Source organism: Carya illinoinensis, chromosome 3, assembly GCF_018687715.1.
Source record: "Carya illinoinensis cultivar Pawnee chromosome 3, C.illinoinensisPawnee_v1, whole genome shotgun sequence".
Taxonomy (NCBI): domain Eukaryota; kingdom Viridiplantae; phylum Streptophyta; class Magnoliopsida; order Fagales; family Juglandaceae; genus Carya; species Carya illinoinensis.
In genome coordinates this window covers 47,458,041-47,472,010 of record NC_056754.1, presented here as the reverse complement: position 1 = coordinate 47,472,010, position 13,970 = coordinate 47,458,041, and the positions used below count along the sequence as shown (strand labels likewise).

The following is a 13,970-nucleotide window of genomic DNA, read 5'->3' as shown; positions in this document are numbered from 1 at the left end:
GTAAGATTTATAGTATTAAATATAATATATGTGGTTTATCAAAGTGGAGTTTGAGCCTTACTTGTCATTTATTTTATTAAAGTGTGAGACGATAATCTGATTGTATTTTAAAGAAACTCACTGGTCAAGGCAGAAGTGAAAATTTATCAATACAACAACTGAACACAATTATGTGAGTTTGCATTGGCTGATTTTCTATCTATCGATGGACTACATGATATTGATTCACTAATCTCATGATATTTTGAATTATGATATTCAGAATCTTATGGTCGAGAAGTTAATAAGGAGGACTTGAAAAAGGATGGTGATGATGTGGTTGTATCTGTTTTCAAAGAAGTGTTAGGGATCAGATCTGGCTATGCACATGGGCTAGGGCACTCAGTCATTCTCGAACCCTCTCCTTCACTGCAAAAGAACAGGGCATTTCTATGTTTGCCTTCGGAGAATGAAATGAATAAGATTTGTGCAGACATTTACAGGATTCAACTAGAGTCACTTATGGGTGATATGGCTACCATTAGGAAAGATTTTTCTAAGTATGAGAAACAACCAAACATCCAAATATCAAAGTTGGAGTCGAATAGGGAGATATATAGATAGATCAGATTAATTAGCTAGCCCACAATATTAATTAGGGGTGTAATCGGTTCGGTCTGGTCCGATTTTGGACAAAATTTAAGATCAAATTGGTATGTATCGATTTTGCATTTTTTAAAACCGATTACGCACCAGTTACCCTCCTAAACCGGTACTCCAGTTTTACCGATTTCTGATCCGGTTCTGTCTGATTTTTCAATTTTAATGCACTATATTATATATTATATATAATATATAATATAGTATATAAAACTATAGTGATAATATATTGTAGTATATTATAATAAGATATATTATAATTGTATTATAGACTATAGTGATATATTATAATATATAGTGATATAGTATTAGTATAACTATTAATATGCATTATATAATATTAGTATAACTATTAATTCAATAAACAAAATAATATAAAATTTAAGATTTAATATTATATTAATTAGTAATTTATCATATAATACAAAACTATTTTTTATTAAGTATATATTATATACAGAAATTATATACAATAGAAAAAAATAATATATATATATATATGAACCGGTTCGGTCCGATTTTAAAAAAAGAAAAATCGGAATCAAATTGATTTTGATTGATTTTAAGAAAAATAAAATCGGTACCGAATTGAATCAAACTCGAGACTGGACCAATCCTATAGGTTTGGTCTGGTCCATCAATTTTTTTTTTTACGCCCCTAATATTAATTGCGTACGAAGTAGAGGTACTGGTATTACAAAATTAGTAGAAATTTTATTACAAGATCAAAGTCGTACAAATTAATTAGTAACTCAACAATTTAATTTTGTGAATAATGTTGTACTTCTTCTGATTATATCATTACTGATCTTATTTAATTTTCGAATCACGATGGTGCATACAAGCAGCGACGAAAAGGACAAACAGTAAAGTAAAACCAACATTAAGAAGTACAGTAATTAATTAAGGCACGTACTAGCTACGACAGTACCAACGATTCATGATTCATCGCTTACTGATCAGGAGGCCGAGGTTTGAGCTGCTTGGAGAGCTTCTTCCATTCTCTTAGCCATCACCAGCAAGCCTGAGGTGATAAAAGTTTTCAAATCCTCCTGTGTCCAGCCTTCCACTGGTTCAACCTCATACAACCACTCAACATTACACCCATCTTCGTTGGGCACCACTTTTATTGTCGATACGTAGGAGTTGAACCCAACGTTTCCATCAATAATGGAATAGCTAAAAGTCAGTTCAGTTTTGTCAATGGAAAGCAGCTTCTGCTTAGTCCAATTCACTATTTCTTCCCCATTATTAACAGGGGTTTTGAAGCCAGCACAGTAACGCACGCAGCCAGGTTGGCCGGAGATGCCTTCAACAGGAAGGCATGTGCTCAGAGTTGGGAACCATTTATTAAGCCCAAAGAAGTCCTCCAAGAGAGGCCACACTTGTTCTGCCTTGGGACCCTCTACCTTTGCATTAGCCTTTCCTTTCCATTTTGGTTGGTTTTCATGATGCGCCATTTTGTGAACACTACGTAGATTCAAGCTTGAGATCAGTAATTTTCTAGAACTGCATAGGACCAGAACGATCACAAAACAAAAAATTAGCTAGGGTTTATATAGGAACAATTGGTTTAATATAATATACACCGTTTTAATTATTTAAAGGAAGAGGAAATTTTGTTATTTTTGTTTCGAAGATGATAAGAATTCCTTACTGATCAGACAAACCAACGCTAAAAGACTCCCCACTTCCACTAAAAACACTAAGAATATTATAAAAGAAATGTCCGAGAGAACGATCATCAAACAGATAATGATGCCAACGGCTACTAGTGGGAAGTCCGAGGAAGATAAACAGTACTACAAAAGATCAAACCTGCGTACCTACCAACATAATAACTCTTATATATCTGATCATATCTAATCATGTTATTATCCTGTCAAAAGTTTATGTGAATCTGATTACATAAACAAATTTGAGTATAAATTTTTGCTTTTGATCATAAGTTTTAAGTCTAAGTTAACAGCTTTACCCGATCGATCTGCAATATTTCGCGTGGAGATCACTCGCTAGTACTGTTTACTAATTCATCACTTCCGGCATACAATTAATAGATAATTACAAACAAGATCCATAAATAAAAGATCGATAAAAAACGAAAAATGGAGATTACCTTGCTCAGTAAGTACTGGAGAATGCTGGACGCGAACCTAAATAATCATGGACGTCATGAGCAAAAAGTAGCGGCCTACAACTTATGCTTCTTACAGATATATATCTACCTGTCTCTCTTGCATTATTAATTTCCTCGTGATCTTTTCGTTGTTTTCAAAGTGTCCTCTTAACTTTGAAAAACTGCGCTCATGCGTGGTTCTTAACCCAGAATCAACGTCTGTTAACTGATGGGGCCGCCCACCATCTTTTCCTATTTCACCTAACGGATGGCTTTTTAAGCCATGCGTTAAATGCCTTGCATGCGTTGCATGCAGGGGCTAGCCTTAAGGGGGCAATAAAAAGCCCCCCTCCGGTGATGCAAGTATACGATCAGCAGAAGAAAAAACTCTCTCTTTTTTATTCTCTTTTAAGATAATATTTAGGTTGTAGAGTGTTAAAGCGTTACTCTAATTTTATACTACGTAGTACGCTTTACCACAAGTAAAAACTCTTGTCAATCTGGAAAAACTTGTGGAGCAACTTTACAAGCTGGACTTGAGGTACTTTCCGCTGTGCTTTCTAACAATTGGTATCAGAGCTTTTATAATTGCTTCCAGTTTCTTTCATGTAAACTGTGTTTTTTTTTTTTTTTTTTGTGATTTGCGCATGTGGTGCTGCATTTTTTTTAACAAAAAAAAAAGGGAATATTTGGCCGAAGCCGCTGCTGTGGTGCAGCGCTCACCACCCACACACAGTGGTGCAGCACGCACCAACCCCACACACGGTGGTGCAGCACGCACCACCTGAGCATGGTGGTGCAGCGCGCACTGTAGGGTGCTGCGCGGCACCCCTGCAATGGTGCTGCGCGCACCACGGTGCCTCAAGCACCCAAGGAGCCCACGGTGCATGGTGCACCGTGGAGGCACCCAGTGGTGTTGCAGCACCGCCTCGGTGCTGCGCACACCAAAGGGATGCTGCGAGCACCGTGCGCCCACCACGGTGCCGCGCGCACTAGCGGGTGCCCACAGTGCTCCGTGCACCGTGGGGGCACCATGCAGCACCACCTCGGTGCTGGGCGCACCAGAGGGGTGCCTAGCACCAGAGCAGCACCGGCTCGGTGCTGCGCCAGAGCAGCACCGGCTCGGTGCTACGGCAGCACCCAGCTTCCTCTGGAAGCGATTTCCGGCGATCGGGGGCGCCGATGATGTCCAAAAGCGGCAGCTGAAAATTTTTTTTTTCGGAGTTACTGTTCACGTGAACAGTAACTCGCGAAAGGAAGAAGGTGACTTGAGTCATCTATCCTCTGATGGGCCGGGCTGGGCTGGGCTTGGGCCCTTTGGGCCATTTTGTTTTGGGTTTAAGCAGAACAAAAAAAAGAAGGGGCTGTTTTTTTTAAGCCCAGAAATTCTTTTTCTATATTTTTTTTAAACCCGAAAAAAAATTAAAAAAAATTAAAATTTTTTTTTGGCATGATTCAATATATGCTTAGATATATTGTTATATTACATGTGATCTTTTATTTAATATTATAGATTAAATGTGATAACATGTGAATATTTGTTTTCATGCTATTTTTTTCCATAATGTTATATTACATGTGATCTTTTATTTAATTTTGAGATTAAATGTGACAACATGTATGTGTGTATTGAACATGTGGAAATATGATTATTTTATCATCTATGAAAGTTAGACTTGAATGTTTAGACATTAGTCTTTATTTCTTTCAGTGATAAAATAGAAAATCTCATTAAGTAGTCTTAGTTAGAATTGTCAGTGTGAATGATAAGCTGAAAGAATTACAGTGACCCCAGTAAGAACTGTAAATGCACTGAATAGCCAAAAGACCATGGTGACCCCAGTAAGAACTGTGAATGCACTGATGGAACAAGAAAAATTGACTGTAATGGTCTCATATGAACTATTTTTGTAGACTGACCCAACAGGTTGCCATGGTCTGGGTAGCTGTCCTTGTAGACTGGCCCAAAAGGTTACTGTGGATTTTAGTAGCTAGGTTATGTCTTTACATGTGATTAGGTCTAGATGACTACTTAAGATAGTGGGAGTATGGTTGAGATTTATGATGATAAATTCTCCCATATTCGGTTTTTTAAAAATTTGCGCGGGAATTGAGCTAGAAATCTAATAATTGGATATTGTGGCGCAAGAGATGATTCTGAAGCCTAGCGATTTTTCGATCTTACGACATGTCTAAATTATTCTTTTTCTAACTTGAAAGAACGCAGCAGATTTCTTAGGTGTGTGAGTAATATCCCGTCTTTGCGTATTGTAGTGAAATGGCATCCAAGAGTATTGTTGCCGACTTAAACAAAGGGGAGAAATTAGATGGGGAAAACTATGACATATGGCATCGCAAGATCCAATATGTCTTAGATGAGCAAGAGGTCTTGGAGGCCTTATCTCACACTCTTACTATGCCCGGGGAAGGGAACTCGGAACAACACAAGATAGATCAACAAGCCTATACCCAATGGGCTAAGAAAAATCGGTGCGCGCGCATAATTATGTTAAGCAGCATGCACAATGATCTAATGTGTGAGTTCGAGGTCTATGACACTGCCCAAAGCATGTGGGATGCTTTGAAGTTGAAGTTTGATGGAACTTCAGCCACTAGGTTGCGTGGATTAACCATGAGGTTCGACTCCTATAAGATGCGCTCTGACCACACGATGAAGCAGCATCTTAGGGTTATGTCAACTATGATCCGCAAACTTAGGTTGGCAGGAAACAACCTGACAGATGAACAGCAAGTACAGGCAGTGATAAGATCACTACCGAATTCTTGGGAGAATATGAGCCAGAACCTGACGCATAACGAGAATATCAAAGACTTTGATGATGTCTCGCGTCACTTGGAATTGGAGGCTGAGCGCCTAGAGGCTACTAAGCCCAATCATATGGCCTATGTGGCTAATGCTGGTCTGCGCAAGGCATCAAGGCCTAAGCGCAAGAAGTCCAAGAATGGAGTAGCTGCTGGACATATTAAAAAAGTGTCAGGAACTTCTCAGCGCACCAAGAGGGGCAAGCGCGGGAAAAACAAGTCAAAATTAGAGTGCTACAACTGCGGAAAGATTGGCCACTTCGCTCGTGACTGCACTGAGCCGAAGAAAGTACACTCTGACTTTTCTCGCATTGTTTTTGTAACAAACCATGTGAAGGTTGCTGACTCCTATCCTTTGTGGACTGTTGATTCAGGAGTGACCGAGCACATAGCACGAGATTGAGTCGGATTTGTGGAGTATCGCCGGATTCCAACTGGGAGCCGTAATATCAAGGTGGGGAATGGAGCTAGCGTGGAGGTACTGGGACTTGGTACCTACAAGCTGGACTTGCGGGGTGGTCGCACTCTTTTCCTCCATAATGTGCTATACGCTCCCGAGATCCGACGAAACTTGCTTTCAGTTGTTACTCTATTAAAACTTGGTTTTCGGATTGTTTTTTAAAACAATTATGTTTCCTTACATTTGGGCCATGTGTTTTATGGCAAATCTTTTCTTCAAGACGGTTTTATGATATTGAATTTGATTTATTTTAATATAAATGAATCCATTGCTTTTCTTTCTTCATCAATTGATAATTTGGATTCATACACATGGCATGCTAGGCTTGGCCATATAGGACAAGATAGAATGACTCGATTAGCTAAAGAAGGCCTAATAGGCAATCTCGCTAAGGTCATCTTGTGCACATGTGAACATTGTCTAATGGGAATAGCTAAGAGAAAACCGTTTGGAAAAGCCACTAGGGCATTTTTTCCACTGCAATTAGTCCACTCAGACATCTGTGGTCCAATGAGTGTGAGGGCAAGACACGGAGGTGTCTACTTCATCACTTTTATAGATGATTTTTCACGTTACGGTCATGTCTACTTAATCTCCCATAAGTCTGAAGCATTGGAATGTTTTAGGCGATATCTAAGAATGGTTGAGAATCAGTTAGATAAGAGTTTAAAGACTCTAAGAACTAACCGAGGACGAGAATATCTCTCTGAGCAATTTAAAAGGCTCTGTGATGAAAAAGGAATCAAAAGACAGTTAACGATGCCGAGTACGCCACAGCAAAATGGCGTGGCGGAAAGGAGAAATCGAACACTGCTTGAGATGGTTAGGTCAATGATGGCGCAAGCAAACCTACCAATTTCTTTTTGGGGGGATGCACTTTTGACTGCCGCCTACATTCTTAACCGAGTGCCCTCCAAATCAGTAACTTCCATCCCATATGAACTATGGACCGGCGAGAAACCCAATTTGAGTAACTTGCGGCCATGGGGTTCAACGGGTTTTGTTCATGATCTTTCTCATAAGTATGGAAAATAAGGCCCTAGAGGGAAGAAATGTATCTTTATAAGGTACTCAGAACACTCTAAAGTGTATTTGTTAATAGGTGAACAAACTGATGGAAGTGTAACTGAGATTGAATCACGAGATGTGGACTTCATTGAAAATGAATTTCCAAGTAGAGGTGAGGTTGATAGGAGTTTAGAACTTCATGAGATTGTGGAACAAGAGGAAAGTGCTCCAAAGAATTTAGTTGAGAATGAGGAAGAAATTCTTCAAGCTCCTACAAATGATAAAAGAAACTTAAATCCGAGTGGGAGCACACCGCTTGTCAATCAATCACAACAACCTCAGCCGCGTAGAAGCACACGTGAAAGTATTCCTCATCGTCGTTTTGAGATTGAAGGGGAAGCTTTTATGGTAGCTCCGCATGATGATGATGAGCCTAAGACAATTCATGAGGCTCTCTCATCTTCTACTAAAGATGAGTGGATGAAAGCTCTTAATGATGAAATTGAGTCTATGAAGACAAACCAGGTCTGGGATCTGGTTGATCTACCGACAGGGCGTAAGACTATTGGGAACAAATGGGTTCTAAAAGTCAAACGCAAGTCGGATGGATCAATAGATAAGTACAAAGCTCTCTTAGTGGCGAAAGGATATACCCAGCAAGAGGGTATAGACTATGAGGAAACTTTTTCACCAGTAGTGAGGTTTGCTTCAATTCGCCTGATTCTAGCTATAGTAGCAAATATGGATTTGGAACTCTACCAAATGGATGTTAAGACAGTATTTCTCAATGGAGAACTAGATGAGAAGATCTATATGGATCAACCAACAGGTTTTGTGGTCAAAGGTCAAGAGTGCAAAGTGTGCAAGCTCAAACGATCAATATATGGCCTAAAACAATCATCTAGGCAATGGTACCTCAGATTCCATCGAGCCGTTCTTTCAAATGGGTTTACGATGATCACAGAGGACCATTGTGTCTATGTCAAAAGGTCCAAGAAGAGTTTCATTATGTTGTCATTATATGTTGACGACATACTACTAGCTGGAAATGATAAAAGGTTGATAGTCGCCACAAAAGAGTGGTTATCCTTCAATTTTGAGATGAAGGATATGGGTAAAGCAGAATACATTCTGGGAGTTAAGATCTACAGAGATCGCTCAAAGAGACTTTTGTGTTTGTCCCAACAGACTTACATAAAGAAAGTCCTCGAGCGTTTTCTAATGAATGAATGTAAACCCATTGACACCCCTGTTGCAAAAAGCGAGAACTTATCTAAAGAGTTATGTCCTAAGACTCAAATAGAAAAGGAAAAGATGGCTCGTGTCCCTTATGCTAATGCTGTGGGTAGTCTGATGTACGCAATGATGTGTACTCGACCGGACATATGCTATACAGTTGGCTTAGTGAGTAGATTCCAATCTAACCCCGGACTGGCTCACTGGAAAGCAGTCAAAAGGATTATGCGATATCTCAAGGGAACTGCAGACTATGTGCTGTACTATCAAGGTTTAGATTTGCAGCTAAAAGGTTACAGCGATGCCGACTGGGGCAGTGACCTAGATGAGCGTAAATCAACCACTGGGTATGTCTTTCTGCTCAATAATGGCGCCATTACATGGAGCAGCAAGAAACAACCTTGTATAGCTTTATCCACCATGGAGGCAGAATACATAGCTTGTTCTGTAGCAGTTCAAGAAACTGTTTGGTTACGAAGATTCCTCAAGCATTTAGACATTGGCACGAATTATTCGGATCCGGTGACAATATTCTGCGATAGCACGGCTGCTCTCGCATATGCTAAGGACTCTAAGTACCATGGAAGAACCAAACACATAGATATCAGATATCACTACATCAGAGACATGGTAGCGCAAAAGGAAGTGGTTCTGAAACACCTCTCTACGAGTCGCATGGTTGTTGATCTCTTAACGAAGCCCATAGCAAGAGATGTCTTTGAGGCTCATGTTAGGGATCTAGGACTGCGTAGATTGTAAATATTTTTTTTTGTGTTTCAAATGACATTGAGATGTAACCTTTCCTTTAGGATATTAAAACAATATGATTCAGTTATTGTCTTTATCGTATTGTCTTTCTAATTCACACACAAGATATGTCAACAGGCTTAGATCGGCTCACTCACACGAGCGATCGCCTCTAGCGCTTGAGAAGCGAGTAGAGATGAGACATTGTGTTCTAAGATACTTGTCCAAATGGATAAGTTAGTTGACACAAAGATATGTCGTTTTAGTGGGAGCTAAAATAAGGTCCAATGAAAGGACTATGCATGGGTTACCCCACAACCTATGTAGCCTGTGATTAGCCAGATATGAGATCCTCTTTGACGCCTTGGAGGCGGGCAAATGGAGGAACTTGGGTTAGACGCTTGAGAAGCGACTAGACTAAGATCTGTACGGTGTTAATATAGACATATGCTCTTTCAAAAAGAGAAATCTACCGTAGCATGTGTTTCATACTACATGTGCTTATTCGACCAAATGAGTAAGTGAGTAAATGGTTCCCCTCTTTCTCACTGTGTGAGTCTCATTTCATTTAAATGTCCTTTACTTTTGACTATGTCACAAGATGGAGGTTATGATGTCTGCTACTTTGGCATGTTGTCTATGGCCATGATCAATACGGTCTAAAGAGGCATTGCTGGGAAAGCGGTTTGACCAAAGTTGAATGATATGAGTGCAAAAGGAAGATTCTTTGATATCGCATCTTCAATAGTGTTTGCTGACGTCAACTATGACGCTACATATTGGTAGCGACTAAGGTTGTAAACATATTGAAATGATTTAGAGATAGTCGAGCATTGTTCTAAGTTTTTTCAAAAACTCAAGAGGGTTTCGAAAATGCTTGAACTGATGCGATCGAATGAGTCTAGGACATAACCAAACATTTTAGGGATGTTACTATGCTATTCTTCTCTGGGAGAGATTTAGTGTAAGTACTCCCACATTTCTATAGATATGCTTGGTAATCGCACGGCCTATTTACTTGTGTGAATAAGATTGAAAACATTAGAGAGATGCTGACCTGGGGTCATGCCCACTGTGTGCGAGTGGGAGATGTTAATTGATGGGGCCGCCCACGTGGGCAGACCCATCTTTTCCTATTTCACCTAACGCATGGCTTTAAGCCATGCGTTAAATGCCTTGCATGCGTTGCATGCAGGAAGGCCAGCCATTTAGGGGGCTATAAAAAGTCCCCCCTCTGGTGATTCAAGTATACGATCAAAAGAAGAAAAAACTCTCTCTCTCTTTTATTCTCTCTTAAGATAGTATTTAGGCTGTAGAGTGTTAAAGCGTTACTCTGGTTTTATACTACGTAGTATGCTTTACCACCAAGGAAAAACTCTTGTCAATCTGGAAAAACTTATGGAATAACTTTACAAGTTAGACTTGAGGTATTTTTCGCTGTACTTTCTAACAACGTCCTCCACATAACCCTAAAGAGCAGTACTAGTACTCGTCTTGTAGCGAATATGCTGTCACCAGCTTGTGTGTCCAATAATTAAAACAAAAGATGAACTGTGTGGACTGAATTAGAGATATATAGCTACCTGTCTCTCTTGCATTATTAATTTCCTCATGATCTTTTCGTTGTTTTCAAAGTGTCCTTTTAACTTTGAAAAACTGCGCTCATGCGTGGTTCTTAACCCAGAATCAACGTCCAAAAACTTAACCCTACAGAGTGGTACTAGTACTAGTGCTCGTCTTCTAACGAATTTGCTGTCACCTTGTGTGTCCAATAATTAAAACAAAAGATGAACTGTATGGACTGAAAATGAGACACGAGTGTCAGGCCGGCTATCATGTTATGTTCACTCACGTTTTTTATTTTTCTTTTTCCGACATTACTACTAGTACTACTCTTGGTTGTTGGAAAACGTGTTTTTTTGTTTTGTTTTTACCAGCAAATTCGTGCAGGATCTAACAAGTTTGAAGACACGTTTTTTTTTATTATTTTTTTTTTTTACTTTTTTATAAAATTTGAAGACACGTACGATTGAGTTTATTTTTGAGATTGAGATAGTAATTTTTAATTTTTAAAAAAAAATTAAATATTATATTTTATTATTATTTTATTTTAAAATTTTAAAAAGTTATATTAAGAATTTAAAAAATTAAATTATTTATTATATTTTATATAAAAATTTAAAAATATTATAACGATGAGATGATAATTTTATATTTAAAATAAAAATTTTAAAAATTTTTAATGATCAAATTGAACCAAAGATCAGAGTGTTTATCATGGTGCAGCACATGTGCATTTTTCTTAGCATATGATATGCATGCCTAGCCTTCTAGAAAGATATGCCTCACAACCAGATGAGGATGCACCAGATACGCATACGAAAGTGGCCAAACCAACTCTGTCAAAGACTATTCCAGAATAAGATTTGTTGTCTTGTGATTGGTCATTGTGTTCTATAATTGTAGCGTGATAATTCACAATGGAATAAGGAAGAAAATGTGAAAACGTAGAACTATCAATACAAAATACATTATTTGGCTGAGTCCTTGTATCAAACATCTGCAATGCTTTAATATGGTATCTGAGCTGTAAGTAGGACTCGTGCCCCTTCCTTCATCATGGAACCCGATAAAAATTCTCCCACCCTCAACCCTACAATTCTCAACTCAGCCTCTCACTTCATCACCATCAAACTTTCCACATAAAATTATTTACTCTGAAAGGCACAAATCCTTCCATTTCTTAAGGGTCATCAACTATTCGGTTATATTGATGGGTTAATTCCAAAACCTTCTCCAATAGTCGATGACCGTAGTAACCCAGAATATACCAAGTGGGTACTACAAGATCAACTTATAATCTCTGCTATTAATTCCTCACTCATCGATACAGTCTTAGCTCAAGTGCTTGACTGCACTACTTCTAGCGAGGTCTAGAATACTCTTCATAGTTTGTTCTCTACCCAGCCTTTCGCCCGCAAACACACTATCAATTGGCCAACCTTCGAAAAGGTTCTAAGTCCATCACCGACTATTTTCATAGAGCTAAGGCCCTAGCCGCGTCTCTTAGTGCTGCTGGTCAACCCCTTCCTTCCTCTAAATTGTCATCTATCTTTTAGCTGGTTTAGGAACTGACTATGAGTCCATTGTAACTTCCATCACTACCAAACCTATGCCTCTCTCTGATTCTCAAGTTTACAGCTATATTCTTAATCACAAGTCAAGACTTGCTCATCAAACACAGTCCTTGCTCTTGGGTAGTTCTCTGTTAGCTCACTCCACTACCTTTAAACCTTCCCCTCCATCTTCTACTCGAGAATGTGGTCAAGGCCGAAGCAAGAGTCGAGGCAGTCCCTTTTCCCACTCCAATTTTAGTCCAAATAATCCCTCCCCTCGCCCAGTATGTCAAGTCTGTCACAAAATGGGTCATACAGCCTTGTTTTGTTATCATAGATTCAACTCGTCATACCAAGCACCTACACCACCATCGCTCATGGCTCACTACACAGCTCTACCATCTCCCATGACTCAATCTTCCCACTGGTTTCCCGATACAACTACTACCACTCATTTCACCTCCGATTTCTCTAATTTTAATTTGGACTTTGTTTCTTACCAGGGCACTGACCAAGTTAGCATCGGGGATGGATCATCTCTCCCCATTCAACACACTGAAACTGCTCAACTCCATACTGCAAATGACAATTTCCTTCTTCGCAAACTTTTGCATGTCCCTTTGATTACTCGTAATTTGTTATCAGTCTGTAAATTTTGTGTAGATAATCCTGTCTATTTTGAGTTTAACTCTTCTAGTTTTTGTGTGAAGGACCTCCATACTCAGGCGGTACTGCTCCAGGGATGGCCTTTATGTTTTGCCCACAAAAGCTGAGCCCTCTACTTCCACCACCACCTCTCCTTCTTCCGCTGCATTTCTTGGTGAACAAACATCCTCTTCCACTTGGCACTCAGGCTCAGGCACCCATCTAGCCGAATCATTTCCTACACTATCAACAAGTTTAACCTTCCAGTCTCATCCAAATCTGCACCATCTCACTGCTTGGCATGTGCTCAAGCTAAATCACATGTTTTACCACACCCGCCTTCATCTTCCCGATCTCATAAACCATTTGAATTGTTATTCTTGGAGGTATGGGGCCCTACCCCTGTGTGATCTACTTCTAGTCATCGTTTTTATCTTGCAATTGTTGATGATTATACAAAATATCTCTGGTTGTTCCCTCTTCATACAAAGTCAAATGTCTGTTCCATTGTTTTGGCCTTTTCACGATATGTAAGCAACACGTTTTCCTATAATGTTGTCTCTATTCAATCAGACTGGGGTGGAGAATTTCACCCTTTCCACCCTATACTTCAATCGTATGCCCGCCCCGATCCTCAATAATATTTCTCCATTCCAAGCTCTCTTTGGTTCCCCCCCCCCCCCCCCCCCCCCCCCCCCCTCCTCTCTCCCTCTCCTGGAGCCCCCACATTATTCCTTTTTACGGACCTTCAGCTTAGCATGTTGTCAAGACCGTTTAACCGTCATAAAATGGACCTTCATTCTGAGTTGTGTATCTTCATGGGCTACAGTCTAGATCACAAAGGCCCTAATTGCCTCCATCTCCCAATAGGCTATATCTATATCTCACAGGATGTAAGATTCAATAAGGCCTTATTTCCTTTTAATTCACTCTCGGGCTCATCCACTACTAAAGGCCCAGATTCCTCACCTTCTTGGCCTCTTTTCATTCCTCCTCATTTACCTGTACCTGGGCCTCTGCACCTCACTCAGAGCCCATTCCCTCTAGCCCACTCCCACATGCCTCAAGCCCACTTGATCCATCTCCAAGTCTCGTATCCTCCCCATCTCCATCACAAGTCTCCTCATCTACCTGAGAACCAAACCCTAATTTGCCGCCTTCATCATCTTCGATTTCCTCT

The 13,970-nt window shown here is 39.7% G+C and overlaps 2 protein-coding genes across 3 annotated transcripts; one reads left to right on the top strand and one right to left on the bottom strand.

Moving 5' to 3' along the window:
- Positions 1–1,328: 1,328 nt before the first annotated feature.
- On the bottom strand, positions 1,329–2,940 carry LOC122305721 (lachrymatory-factor synthase-like). 2 transcript variants are annotated; one of them, XM_043118287.1, is made up of 2 exons: positions 2,756–2,940; positions 1,329–2,109 (listed from the first exon to the last, which is right to left on the bottom strand). In XM_043118287.1, exon 2 carries the CDS (start codon positions 2,097–2,099, stop codon positions 1,599–1,601), a length of 501 nt encoding a protein of 166 aa, XP_042974221.1. In that variant the 5' UTR covers positions 2,100–2,109; positions 2,756–2,940; the 3' UTR covers positions 1,329–1,598. The 2 variants fall into 2 exon arrangements, with proteins under 2 accessions (XP_042974221.1, XP_042974220.1); XM_043118286.1 differs by having other exon boundaries at positions 1,329–2,148; positions 2,756–2,938.
- A 5,468-nt stretch (positions 2,941–8,408) lies between these two features.
- Positions 8,409–13,016, top strand: LOC122304882 (secreted RxLR effector protein 161-like). Its single transcript, XM_043117145.1, has 3 exons — positions 8,409–8,804; positions 12,649–12,775; positions 12,856–13,016. Exons 1-3 carry the CDS (start codon positions 8,409–8,411, stop codon positions 13,014–13,016), a joined length of 684 nt encoding a protein of 227 aa, XP_042973079.1.
- The last annotated feature ends 954 nt before the right edge of the window (positions 13,017–13,970 follow it).